General features: G+C 43.6%; 1 protein-coding gene across 11 annotated transcripts in view; it reads left to right on the forward strand.

Moving 5' to 3' along the window:
• The window catches only part of depdc5 (DEP domain containing 5, GATOR1 subcomplex subunit), a 231917-nt gene that overhangs the window by 142744 nt on the left and 74402 nt on the right, over positions 1 to 14771 (forward strand). For all 11 annotated transcript variants that reach the window (XR_010977295.1, XM_068055365.1, XM_068055368.1 and 8 more), the window contains 2 exons: positions 3017 to 3150; positions 4248 to 4371. Coding sequence is in view for 10 of the 11 variants with exons in the window: in XM_068055365.1 (XP_067911466.1) it covers positions 3017 to 3150; positions 4248 to 4371 (258 nt within the window). In the remaining variant the exon portion in view is untranslated. The remainder of the gene's footprint in view (positions 1 to 3016; positions 3151 to 4247; positions 4372 to 14771) is intronic.

A 14771-nucleotide genomic window follows, 5' to 3' on the forward strand; every position in this document is an offset into this window, starting at 1 on the left:
GTTAAACTCTGTGTACATCAAAGAAATGTCTACAACACGAATGACTTATAACATAAATGCCAACCCTGGTCACTCAGCATCAGTTCTGACTGAAGATCTGAAATTCGCTGGAGATTTATGTCATGCATGTACAACATAGCATCATGAATATTATTTCATCCAAAATTCTCTTCAGTAATCAAATGACGTAATAACATATTCCAAAAATGGACTTAAAATCCCTTGTGTACCAATTCCATTTATATTGTTCCTTTTTAAAGTATTGGCCTGTTGGTCTCTTGCTGTGCCTCAGAGGGTCTGTGAATTTTTATTTTGGATAAATTGGACGATTAGTTTTAGCCTAATGTGATGGTGAGGAGTCAGGAGAACATGGTGGGCCATATGTGTGATGCTGTAGTTAAAGGATAATCCTGGACCTATTATCTTAGCCATGGTGAGACTCGATGTGCTCAGGGCAGAAATCAGAAATTGGCGGCCCATCTCACTGCTTAATGTTGACTACAAGATTCTGTCCAAAGCCACAGCCACTCGAGTCACGTCTGCTCTGGAGTTGGTGATTCACCCTGACCAGACCTGCACTGTACCCAGCAGGAAGATCTCTGATAGTCTTGCGCTACTCAGGGATACGATCGCCTATGTACGGGACAGGAGGGTGGACACCTGCCTCATCAGCCTGGACCAAGGGAAGGCTTTTGACAGGATATCACGCACCTACATGATGGACATGCTGTCCAAAATGGGGTTTGGGGAGGGAATCTGCAATTGGATCAAACTGCTCTGCACGAACATCAGTAGCGCAGTCTCAATCAATGGGTGGGATTCAGAACGTTTCCCGATCCAATCTGGAGTCAGACAGGGCTGTCCTCTCTCCCTTGTCTTGTTTGTTTGTTGTATTGAACCCTTTGCTGAGTCTATTAGGAAAGATGTGAGCATAAGAGGGGTGACAATCCCAGGCAGTGGAGGCACCCAGCTTAAAACCTCCCTGTACATGGATGATGTCGCCATCTTCTGCTCGGATCCGCTGTCCATTCGCAGACTGATGAGTATCTGCGACCAGTTCAAACTGGCCTCGGGAGCCAAAGTTAACCACGGCAAGAGCGAGGCCATATTCTTTGGGAACTGGGCTGACCGATCCTTTGTCCCCTTCACCGTCAGGTCAGACTACCTGAAGGTGCTGGGGATATGGTGCGGAGGGGCCGGGGCGTGCACCAAAACCTGGAAGGAGTGAGTAGCCAGGGTACACCATAAACTGAGCATGTGGGAGCAGCGATCTCTCTCCATTGTGGGTAAGAACCTGGTCATCAGGTGTGAGGCGCTCACGTTGCTGTACGTGGCGCAGGTCTGGCTCATACCCCACTCCTGCGCTGTGTTGGTCACCCGAGCCATTTTCCGCTTCATATGGGGATCCAAAATGAACCGGGTCCAGAGGGACATGATGTTCAAACCCCTTGATAAGGGCGGGAAAAATGTACCCAACGCCGCCCTCATCCTGATGACCACCTTGGTGTGCGGCTGCATCAAGTTGTGCGTAGACCCCCAGTACGCAAACTCCCAAGTGTCACTACGTGCTGAGGTTCTATCTGTCCCCAGTGTTGCGAAGGATGGGCCTGGTCACATTGCCGCGGAACTCGCCATCCAGTTGGTCCATGCCGTACTACCTATCCGTCGTGGAAAGGTTTCTACAGAAAAACACCTTTGACCACCAATCCATCAGGCACTGGTCTGCACAGAATGTCCTCAAGACCCTATGGGAAAAGGATATGGTGGATCCGGTCGGATGGTGCCCCAAGCAGACTGCCAAAGTCATTTGGCGGAATGCCACATCAGAACTTTCAAACAAGCACCAAGATATAGCTTGGATGGTGGTGAGAAGAGTCCTCCCTGTCAGATCCTTCCTGCACACCCGGAGTCTCACACCCTCTGCACAATGCTCTTGAAGTGGCTGTGGTGGGGAAGAGACGGTTTCCCACCTCTTTCTGGAATGTGTCTTTGCAAAGCAGATGTGGAAAGAGATGCAGTGGTTTTTGTCGAGGTTCATCCCAAGCAGCTCTGTAACACAGGAGTCTGTACTCTACGGGTTGTTCCCAGGGACGCACACCGAGACAAACATCAACTGCTGCTGGAGGACTATCAATTCGGTGAATGACGCTCTTTTGTCTGCCCGAAACTTGCTGGTCTTCCAGTGCAAAGAGTTGTCCACGACCAAATGTTGCGGACTGGCACATTCTAAGGTCCAGGACTATGTGCTGAGGGACGCACTAAAGCTTGGGGCAGCTGCAGCAAAGGCTCAATGGGGAAAGACCACTGTGTAAGGTCCCCCGACCAAGGTGAACTGAGGTGCTAGATCCATGGAAAACCCCTCGAACTGTAGCCAGAAAATATTTGTTTGCTGTAAAATGTACATGGCATGTCAAATGAAATGGAAGTGTTGTGAGGCAACTCACTCCTGTATTGAAGGAAACTGATCTCCTTTGCACTCTTTGTATTGTTTGACCATGTGCTTTTTGGAACTGTTTTTTAATGTATTTTTTACAGATTTTATGAATAAAATATATTTTGGAAATAAAAAAAAAGAGACTCAATGTGCTCATCAAAGTGAGATTTTGAAGTGGTCAGAAGTATTACGTGTTTTTGGTTTATAATGATAGGTGGTCCTGCCAGATCAGAGTTTTACAGGGAAAGGTCCCCACAATCTGTCTGGGTCTGTGATTCCTATCTGCTTGGTGCTCTGTCAATCATCCTGATATGTGGGACCATTCGGGTGGGTCAGAATATGACATATTTAACAATGTTAAAGATTAAAAGTAATTTTACTAGTTGGGAGGTACCAGCATAAGGCTTGCAATTCAGACTTCTGGAATATTCCTGTTGCCCTTCAGTTTTCTTCCATTTATTGAGATTGATGCTCACAGGGAGAGGCTAATCTGTCATCCGGTGTACGATTGACTTTCAGCTGCTGGTGAATGTGATGCCTCAGTTTGTTTAACTAATGCAGGTTTTTCTATTCATCTTTCAGAAAGGGGCCCCCATTAAAGGACTGCAGGTGACCGGGCCCCTCTCAAACTATCCCACTGAGCCAGCAGGGCCACCTCTCGGCAAGAAGGGAACTTCAGCTCTGTCAGCCTTGCTGGAGATGGAAGCCAGCCAGAGGTGAGACCTCCGCTTTGAGCAGCTGCTTCCACGGTTACACAATGGGTCAATCATCAGGGTTCCTTCTGTGGCCATTAGATTGCGCTTCCTCCCTCCCTCACTCTGCTCCCTCCCTCACTCTGCTCCCTCCCTCACAAGTATAGCTGCCCCGACTCATGCTGGGATAGGGGGGAGGGGCTGCAGCCTTTGCTCAGAGTCTCGCTGCTTGGACTGGGAACTGAGTGGAAATGGCCCCATCTTTATCCCCATTCCATTTGCACTGAACATAAAGCGCTTCAAAAAGGTCAGTCTTCATTCAGTTGTAATTTAGAACTAAATCTGGTATAATATTCTTCACCCTGTAAACATTACACAGTCTCTTAATTAATGTATCAACTGAATTCATTCTTCCCACAATTATTCAGTGGTCTCAAATCCATATTTAACTTTGATTAGTCCCTGTGTGATTGTTTCAAATTTCATATCCGTTACCACTCAGTTAGTTTCATATTCCAACCCAGTTGGTGATTAGGACCTCCTAATTCAAGGGACTGCGATCCGCATGGATCGGGGGGATCGCGATCCGCATAGATCCAAGGGACAGAAGTTGAAATCCCTGAAGTTTTGTCAGACAAAATGCTGGAATAAAATAAGCTGAAAACGTGGGCTTCGTTGTGATGGTGCTTTATACAGTTTCACTGGCGTTGGGAATGGCAGAGTGAAAATAGAGAGGGAAATGTCAGTGCTGAGGGATGAGCTGCGGAACTGAATCTGTGCATTTCAATGCAGATTCCTGAACTAGGCTGATTGTGTTTTTTTTTTAAATGACTCAAACTCCAATCGCAAAGCAACGCAACAAAGTGTCTGGATTGTGTTTTTAAATGTGATAATGAAACTTAATCACCGTGATAGCTCTTTAATTAAACTAATTTTTTGCTGCACAGTAAGGAGAAACTAAAAATCCACACCTGTGACGTTAAAGGGATCCTTAGTTGAAGGTGGGGCTAATCCTGCCTCAGACCAAGTGGGTCTCCGCACAAGGTTTAGTTTAACACTGCTGCTATAGTACCTTCATTTTTCAAAAATAAATGATGTATTTCCTTTCTAATGGTCTCCAGGAGCTTCGAAGAGCAGCAGGCAGCAGTGCATTCTGGGAAAGGTGCCGGCCCAGCCTCTGACAACAGCCCACACTCTGGGGCAAACATTGCTATCGCTCCCAGCTATGTCGACAGTCCAAGGAAGGTAAAAAGCACTCTTATTTAAAATCACAGAACACTCTTAATCGTTTCATTTCTGGTGTCTTTGCTGTTTGCAGCATGTGATTCAGTACTGAAGTAAACAGGTAGAAAAACATTCCCTTTTTTCAAACAGATATACTTGGTGTTGCCGCTAGGAGTTGTTTTACATTTTGGTACCAATCGCTGCTGGGATTATGGTATTTAAAGCATTGTGCTTGAATGTTGTGACAAACAAAGTGTGATTAATACTCATCCTTCCATCTAATTGCTCTCATCATTATCAGTGACAGTCCTGTAAATACCAGTACTTCGCTCAGAGTTATACTACTCCAAGTGTGCTCCTTTGCACAGGGTGCAACCCATGTTTGGAAGGACAGAATCTATAGTTTTATTTTCTATGTATTTCTCTACAGGTTTGCAAATTTCTCTCATGCTCTGTGGCGCACTGCATTGAGAAGGAAAATTTTAAATTTGTGAGAGGAAGTTAATTGCTGTCGTTCAATTCAAATTAAACCACATTTCTAGTTAAAAACAAAAACAAAATTCTGCAGATCCTAGAAATCTGAAATAAAAATTGAAAATGCTGGAAATGCTCAGCAGGTCAGGCAGCATCTGTAGATGGAGAAACAGAGTTAACATTGGCCTGATTTTAACCCATGCAAAACCCACCCACTTGCAGAGAGCTAAAATCGGACCCAATGTTTTAGATTGATGACCTTAACTGGATGTCTCTAGTTAAATGGGCTACATTAAGGCAGCTGGTTCTGCTGGCATTTTTCTACGTTAAACTGCAGGATGTTACTGTAGTGTCTGTAATAGCCCTGAATAATCCAGCAATCTCCTGGCTGAGGAGATTTCTGTATACCTTTCCACCCTTAATCTTTATCAGGAGGAGATAGTTATGATCATTCCGGTAACCCCTTACTGGGCCAGGAAGGCCTTGTCTTTAGGGTTATCTGTCTCAAGAAACAGCCGTTGAATTGTGGAGCCCCCACCCCTTCTTCCATTGGGAGGAAGTATTATCTGGTTGCTGTGCACAACACACACCACATCACATATATTGGATAAATAATCTCTTAATCAAAATAGTTTATTTCACTTGAAAGCAAGACTTGGAGAATCCGTTACAAAGTGGCTGTTGGATAACTGGGATTGGAGCTAATCTTCATTTAGTGTTCCCTGGCAGTCCAGGTTCCACCAGTGAAAGTTAAAACTTTTTCGTGCAGTGGCCATTTCTTGGGTCAACCAACAGTAAAAGGTCTTTTCTTGAGATCAGGCAAAGGTTGTGCGAGAGTTTGGGAAGATTCTCACTGCTCCAGTGATGTGATGGTGTCCCAAATGACTTAGTTTTCCTCCCAACTCCCATGATTAATGGCAACTTGTGGAAGGGAACTTGTGCCCAAGTATGTAAATAATCTGTCATTCTCATATGTTTATTCTTTACACAGGAAGGATTAGAAGGGTAATGACATATCCCACTTGATCTTGAGTGTTGTATCACACTGTGGAGCAATAGCTACCAAACTTAAAATCAGTGCAAAAAGCTACACAGTACAAGCTACAAATAGGGGATGTCAAGGAATCCAGCTCCCAGTGAAGTACTGTTCTTTGCAATCTACCAATTTTTAATTTTTTTAACTTCAATCAGTTCCACTCACAGGCTTGAAGTAAACAAAATCATGATGAAGTTCCACATGCATGCATAGTAATAAAGGGAACATGTGTAGATTAGGAATAGGAGTCGATCAGTCATCCCCGTCATGCCTTATTTGGCCATTCAATAAGATCATGGCTGATGTGTAGCTCAACTCCAGTTCCATATCCCGCGATACTCATATCTAATAAAGATTAGAAAATTTCAGGGGCAATTCCAGATTTTCACTATCATTTGTGGGAAAAAAATGTTTTGATGTTATTCCTGAATGGACCAGCTCTAATTTTAAAGTTATACCCCTTTGTTCTAGAGTTCATTTATATCTAGCCTTTTGAATCCCTTTATTGTTTTAAAGACATCATGCAACCCAGTTCATGGATTATTACTGTCCCCAAGTACTATTTCAAAGCAGAATATAGATTTTTATCTGCTATAGGTTTTAGAGTGAGTCACTCTTCAGCAATGCTTTAGCAGGATCTGCAATAATGCAGGTATATGTATGTGGCTGTGGTGACTGTCCCTGTTTCCTGCACTCCATCTTTTGGAAGTGTGATGAATTACTCTAAAGCTGGATTATGGCAGAGTAATATGAACATTCCAGAATAGTCTTTTGTCATCTCTTGATACAAAAAGTGGCGAGATAGATACCTGTAGCTAAAAGTGTGTGAATAATTTGAGGCCCATTTTGGATGTGAACTCTTCCCTCCATTTATGACTCTAGATTGGTGCCATATCTGGCTGTTTTATTTATGAGCTTTTTCTAGCAGACTCAAGATAAACTGATTGCAGTCTCGCTGTTAATGATGCATGAAATCTGGCCTGCACCCAATATATCAAAGGGAGTCATCACTGTCACAGTACAATTAACCAGAATATGATGGTGAATTTATAGTTCACTGTTACTGCTGTGTATGTCATTTTAGATTCTCTGCCACAGCACAATTAACCAGACATAAGAACATAAGGAGTAGGAGTAGGCCATTTGAGCCTGCTTCACCATTCAGTGAGATCATAGCTGAGCTTCCACTTCAACACCATTTTCCTGCACTATCCACGTATCCCATGATGTTTTTAATATCTAGAAATTTATCAATCTCAATCTTGAACAAACTTAACAACTGAGCCTCCACTGCCTTCTGGGGCAGAGAATTCCAAAGATTGACCACCCTCTCAGTGAAGAAATTCCTCCTCATCTCAGTCCTAAATGGCCTGCCCCTTATGCTGAAACTGTTTACCCTGGTTCTAGACTCCCCAGTCAGGGGAAACATCCTTCCTACATCTACCCTATCGAGCCCTGTAAGAATTTTGTATGTGATATTGTCCATTTTGGCAGGAGGAATAAAAAAGCATATTATCTAAATCGTGAGCGATTGCAGAGCTCTGAGCTGTAGAGGGATTGGGATGTCCTAGTGCATGAATCACAAAAGGTTAGTATGCAGTTATAGCATGTAATTAGGAAAGCTAATAGAATGTTATCGTTTATTGCAAGGGGAATTGAATACAAAAGTAGGGAGGTTATGATTAGATTAGAGATACAGCACTGAAACAGGCCCTTCGGCCCACCGAGTCTGTGCCGAACATCAACCACCCATTTAGACTAATCCTACACTAATCCCATATTCCCACCAAACATCCCCACCTGTCCCTATATTTCCCTACCACCTACCTATACTAGTGACAATTTATAATGGCCAATTTACCTATCAACCTGCAAGTCTTTTGGCATGTGGGAGGAAACCGGAGCACCCGGAGGAAACCCACGCAGACACAGGGAGAACTTGCAAACTCCACACAGGCAGTACCCGGAATCGAACCCGGGTCCCTGGAGCTGTGAGGCTGTGGTGCTAACCACTGCGCCACTGTGTTATACAGAGTTATACAGTTATACTGTAACTGTTATACAGTTATACAGAGCATTGGTGAGACCACATCTGGAGTACTGTGAACACTGTTGGTCTCCTTATTTAAGGAAGGATGTAAATGTATTGGAAGCAGTTCAGAGAAGGTTTATTAGACCAATACCCGGAATGGGCCGGTTGTCTTATGAGGAAAGGTTGGACAAGCTAGGCTTGTATCCGTTGGAGTTTAGAAGAGTAAGAGGCGACTTGATTGAAACGCAAGATTCTGAGGGTGGATGTGGAAAGGATGTTTCCTCTTGTGGGAGAATTTAGAACTAGGGGGTCACTGTTTAAAAATAAGGGGTTGCCCATTTAAGACAGAGATGAGATATTTTTTCTCTGAGGATCTTGAGTCTTTGGAACTCTCTTCTTCAAAAGGCGATGGAAGCAGAGTCTTTGAATATTTTTAAGATTCTTGATAAGCAAGGGGATGAAAGGTTATTGTGGTAGGTGGGAATGTGGAGTTTAAGTCAGTCATGATCTTATTGAATGGCAGAGCAGGCTTGTGGGGCCGAGTGGCCTACTCCTGCTCCTAATTTGTATGTTTGCATGTATGTATGTTTGAATGAGATCACCTCTCATTCTTCTAAACTACAGAGAATAAAGGTCCAGTCTATTTAATGTTTCCTCATAGCACAATCCCTCCATCCCAGGAATTAGTTTGGTGAACCTTTATTGCACTCTATCTATGGAAAGTATACCTTTCCTTAGGTAAGGAGACCAAAACTACACACAATACTCCAGGTGTGCTTTCCCAAGGCTTTATATAATTGCAGCAAGACCGAGGCGGGAGCAATACACTGTCAATTATAGGAGGTATGATCAGTAAGTTCGCAGATGACACGAAAATTGGTGGTGTCATAAATAGTGAGGAGGAAAGCCTTAGATTACAGGATGATATAGGTGGGCTAGTAAGATGGGCGGAGCAGTAGCAAGTGAAATTTAATCCTGAGAAGTGTGAGGTGATGCATTTTGGGAGGACTAACAAGGCAAGGGATATACAATGGGTGGTAGGACCCTAGGAAGTACAGAGGGTAAGAGGGACCTTGGTGTACTTGTCCATTGATCACTGAAGGCAGCTGCACAGGTAGATAAGGTGGTTAGAAAGGCATATGGGATACTTGCCTTTGTTAGCCAAAGCATAGAATATAAGGGGCGGCACAGTGGCACAGTGGTTAGCACCGCAGCCTCACAGCTCCAGCGACCCGGGTTCAATTCCGGGTACTGCCTGTGTGGAGTTTGCAAGTTCTCCCTGTGTCTGCGTGGGTTTCCTCCGGGTGCTCCGGTTTCCTCCCACATGCCAAAGACTTGCAGGTTGATAGGTAAATTGGCCATTATAAATTGCCCCTAGTATAGGTAGGTGGTAGGGAAATATAGGGACTGGTGGGGATGTGGTAGGAATATGGAATTAGTATAGGATTAGTACAAATGGGTGGTTGATGGTCGGCACAGACTCGGTGGGCCGAAGGGCCTGTTTCAGTGCTGTATCTCTAAAAAAAAAAATAAGAGCAGGGAGGTTATGATGGAGCTGTATAAAATGCTAGTTAGGCCACAGCTGGAGTACAGTGTACAGTTCTGGTCACAGCATTATAGGAAGGATGTGATTGCACTGCAGAGGATGCAGAGGAGATTCACCAGGATTTTGCCTGGGCTGCAGCATTTCAGCTATGAAGAGAGACTGGATAGGCTAGGGCTATTTTCCTTAAAGCAGAGAAGGCTGACCCCCGCCCCGCCACCATACCTGATTGAGGTATACAAAATTATGAGGGGCATTGATAGGATAGATGGGGAAAAAAAAATTCCCTTAGCGGAGGGATCAATAACCGGGGGCATAGATTTAAGGTAAGGGGCAGGAGGTTTAGAGGGGATTTGAGGAAAAGTTTTTTCACTCAGAGGGTGGTTGGAATCTGGAACACACTGCCTGAAGAGGTGGTAGAGGCAGGAACCCTCGCAACATTTAAGAAGTATTTAGATGAGCACTTGAAACGCCATAGCATACAAGGCTATGGGCCAAGTACTGGAAAATGGGATTAGAATAGATAAATGCTTGATGGCCAGCACAGACACGATGGGCCGAAGGGCCTGTTTCTGTGCTGTATAACTCTATGACTCTAATTCAGTCCCATCACTCCACAGGTCATAGCATATTATTAAAGTTTTCCCACCTAACCAGAAAACAGACAAATTAAACACTTTATTAACACCCAGAATAAAATACACCAGGTATCTTTAAACAACAACAAATTAGCTATTTATTGATAAACTAAATCTTCAACACTGTTAAGATAAATTTATGTCCAAAGACCTTATAACTTCTTATTTATCCTAACCACTCCCCACCCCCCAACCACCATGCACATACACAGGCATTCAAAAAAACAATGGTTAACTGGTTTTTAAAAATGGCGTTTCTTAGGAAAAAAGTAAGTAGCTGGGTTGTAAGTCCTGGTGGGTTTAAAGGCTCACTCGGGTCTGAAAATGAAACCCAACCCGAGCCTGACAGAACCTCGATCCGATCCGGCCCGAGCCCTTTCATTTTTTCCCGTGCCCGACCTGACCACTGGAATTTTCAGTTAACCTAGCTTCCGTTTTTCACTTTTTAAGCAACAAAAACTGTAACTGGACTTGAAAGGTTGTTTAAAAAGGACATTTAAGATTGGACCCACGTACCGAAGGTGGTGAAGAGTGTGTCCGACCCGAGCCCGAATGCCAGACCCGGAGGAGCGACCCGAACCCGACACATGTTGTCGGGTCCCTTCGGGTTCAGGTCGGGTAGCCATGCTCTAGGTGGGTTACGTTCGCAGTTGATGAAGTGTCCTCGAGTAGAGTAATCAGATGCCACTTGAAGTCTCAAGGCAAATTTGACAAAACAGTCTTTAATAGATAGGCATTCAAAGTATTTCAGTTGCAGCAGGTGTCACACAGTTCTTTCTATGAGAAGCACAGCAATAAGTCTGACTAGGATTTTAAACTGGGTTGTCTTTTGGTAGAAACTTTACTGAGAATTCCAGCAAACACAAATAGGCAATAGAGAGTCAATTCTGTACCAGAGACTTCTTAGAGTTTTGTAGTAAAATAGAATTTACTACCTCCGACAATGAAAATGTTCTTTTTCCAGGGTTTTTCTTTCCTTAGGCAATACAGAGCCTGAATATAAATGTAGATTTTTTTTTTCTGCTAAGGGAGAGAGATCCTTTCAGTGAAGCACGCTTTGCTGGACTCCAGTTCAAACTGGTTAAAGCCAGTCTATGCCCACAGTTAAAAGTTACAGTACACTATGTGACCTCCTCTCTCTCCTGCTGTGGCCTAGGAAACAGGTGCAGCTGGCAAACTGTGCCCTTTAGTTTTTAAAGGCACACTGTTTTTAAACAGAAAAATAAACTACACTTCCATGACACCTGCACTGTTGGTGAAATGAAATGCCATTCTTAAAATGCATTTCATTACGATGTAAAACAGAAACTGGAAAAAAACACTAAACATATTTTCACATTCATGATGTCATTCACTCTACTGATAATTTACGAATGTTTTCTTTGTACCATTGCCATTCATGTAACAACATGGTTAAATTCCTAACAGAGCGTCGGCGATAACATTGTCTTTCCCCGAAATATGTACAATTTTCAAATGATAAAGTTGTAACAACAAACTCCACTAGCATTTTAGTTTTTAAATTTTTCCACAGACGTTGATGGGATATGGTCAGTGTATATTAGTGTTTCTTTATAGTCTTGGCGGACATATACTTCAAAATGTTTGAGAGCCAGCAAAAGTCCTAATGTTTCTTTTTCCACAGTGGAATATTTTTTTTGATGGCAATTTAGTTTTCTTGAAAAGTACCCTACTGGTTTTTCAATGCCCAATTCGTCATCCTGCAGTACGACTGGACCAAACCCCAGGTCACTAGCATCGATAGCTATTTTAAAGGGTTTTGCAAAATTTGAAGCAGCCAACACTGGTTCATTACTTAAGATTGCCTTCAGCTTTTCAAAAGCTGCCTGGCATTCATCTGACCATACTACTTTGTTTTTCATTTTTTGTAGCAAATTGGGTAATGGAGCAGCCACGATGCTAAAATTTCCTGTAAAAACTGCACATCCCTAAAAATCTCATTATTCCACATTTAGATTTAGGGATAAGGACCTCTATTAAGGCAGTACCTTTGCCATTTTTGGCAATACTTGTCCTTGCCCCACTATGTGTCCGAGGTAAGTTACTCTTGCTTTTCTGAATTTGATTTTTTCCATATTTATCACGAAGTCCACTGCTTGTTTTGAACAGAATTTTTAGCTGGTTTAAGTGTTCTTGCCAAGTGTTACTGTATATTAGTACATCATCAAGATACACTACGCAGTTGGGAACACTAGCTACCACCTGATTCATTAATCTTTGAAAAGTGACTTTTTGAGCCAGCATGTAGAAAGTCCTACAAGAGAAGGGGCGGTTCTGGACCTAATCTAAGGGAATGAAGCCGGACAAGTGGTGGAAGTGTCAGTGGGGAAGCATTTCGGGGATAGTGACCATAACTCTAAGATTTAAGGTAGTTATGGAAAAGGACAAAGACTGACCGGAAATAAAGGTACTGAATTTGGGGAAGGCCAATTTCAATATGATAAAACAGGATCTGGCCAAAGTGGACTGGGAACAGCTACTTGTAGGAAAGCCTACATCAGACCAGTGGAAGTCATTCAAAAAGGAAATAGAGAGATTTCGGGGCCAACATGTTCCCGTAAAGATGAAGGGTAGGACCAATAAATCCAGCGAACCCTGGATGTCAAGGGATATAGAGGATTGGATAGGGAAAAAAAGGAGGCTTATGGCAGATTCAGAGGGCTGAAAACAGTGGAGGCCCTAGAGGAGTATAGAAAGTATAGGGGGGTACTTAAGAAAGTAATTAGGAGAGCGAAGAAGGGGCATGAAAAAACACTGGCGGGCAAGATAAAGGAAAATCCCAAGGCGTTTTATAAGTATATTAAGGGCAAGAGGATAGCCAGGGAAAGAGTAGGGCCCATTAGGGACCAAAGTGGCAATCTGTGTGTGGAGCCGGAGGACAGCGGTGAGGTTTTAAATGATTACTTTTCATCTGTGTTCACTATGGAGAAGGACGATGTAGGTGTAGAGATCAGGGAGAGGGATTATGATATACTTGAACAAATCAGCATTGAAAGGGAGGAAGTTTTAGCGGGCTTAAAAGTGGAAAAATCCCCAGACCCAGATGAGATGTATCTATCCCAGGCTCCTATGTGAGGCAAGGGAGGAGATTGCAGGGGCTCTGACACAAATTTTCAAATCCTCTCTGGCCACCGGAGAGGTACTGGAGGACAGTGAATGTGGTACCATTATTCAAGAAGTGTAGTAGGGATAAACCAGGCAATTATAGGCCAATGAGTCTAACATCAGTGGTAGGGAAACTATTGGAAAAAATTCTGAGGGACAGGATTAATCTCCACTTGGAGAGGCAGGGATTAATCAGGGATAGTCAGCATGGCTTTGTCAGGGGGAGATCATGTCTAACTAACTTGATTGAATCTTTCAAGGAGATGACTAGATGTGTAGATGAGGGTAAAGCAGTTGATGTAGTCTACATGCATTTCAGTAAGGCTTTTGATAAGGTCCCGCATGGGAGATTGGTCAAGAAGGTACACGGCACAGTGGCGTAGTGGTTAGCACTGCAGCCTCACAGCTCCAGCGACCCGGGTTCAATTCTGGAGTTTGCAAGTTCGTCCTGTGACTGCGTGCGTTTTCGCCGGGTGCTCCGGTTTCCTCCCACAGCCAAAGACTTGCAGGATGATAGGTAAATTGGCCATTATAAATTGCCCCTAGTATAGGTAGGTGGTAGGGATGTAGTAGGAATATGGGATTAGTGTAGAATTAGTATAAATAGGTGGTTGATGGTCGGCACAGACTCGGTGGGCCGAAGGGCCTGTTTCAGTGCTGTATCTCTAAATAAATAAATAAAGGTAAGAGCCTATGGGATCCAGGGCAATTTGGCAAATTGGATCCAAAATTGGCTTAGTGGCAGGAGGCAGAGGGTGATGGTCGAGGGTTGTTTTTGCGATTGGAAGCCTGTGACCAATGGGGTACCGCAGGGATCGGTGCTGGGACCCTTGCTGTTTGTAGTGTACATTAATGATTTAGATGTGAATATAGGAGGTTTGATTAGTAAGTTCACAGATGACACGAAAATTGGTGGTGTCGTAAATAGTGAGGAGAAAAGCCTTAGATTACAGGACGTTATAGATGGGCTGGTAAGATGGACGGAGCAGTGGCAAATGGAATTTAATCTTGAAGAGTGTGAGGTGATGCATTTTGGGAGGACCAACAAGGCAAGGGAATATACAATGGGTGGTAGGACCCTAGGAAGTACAGAGGGTCATAGGGACCTTGGTGTACTTGTCCATAGATCACTAAAGGCAGCAGCACAGGTAGCTAAGGTGGTTAGGAAGGCATATGGGATACTTGCTTTTATTAGCTGAGGCATAAAATATAAGAGCAGGGAGGTTATGATGGAACTGTACAAAATGCTAGTTAGACCACAGCTGGAGTACTGTGTACAGTTCTGGTCACCACACTATAGGAAGGATGTGATTGCAGTGGAGAGTGTGCAGAGGAGATTCACCAAGATGTTGCCTGGGCTGGAGCATTTCAGCTATGAAGAGAGACTGGATAGGCTAGGGTTATTTTCCTTAAAGCAGAGAAGGCTGAGGGGGGACCTGATTGAGGTATACAAAATTGTGAGGGACATAGATAGGGAGGATAGGAAGAAACTTTTCCCTTAGCGGAGGGGTCAATAACCAGGGGGCATAGATTTAAGGTAAGGGGCTGGAGGTTTAGAGGGATTTGAGGAAA

The sequence above is a fragment of the Heterodontus francisci genome, chromosome 23 (genome assembly GCF_036365525.1).
Source record: "Heterodontus francisci isolate sHetFra1 chromosome 23, sHetFra1.hap1, whole genome shotgun sequence".
Classification (NCBI taxonomy): Eukaryota; Metazoa; Chordata; class Chondrichthyes; order Heterodontiformes; family Heterodontidae; genus Heterodontus; species Heterodontus francisci.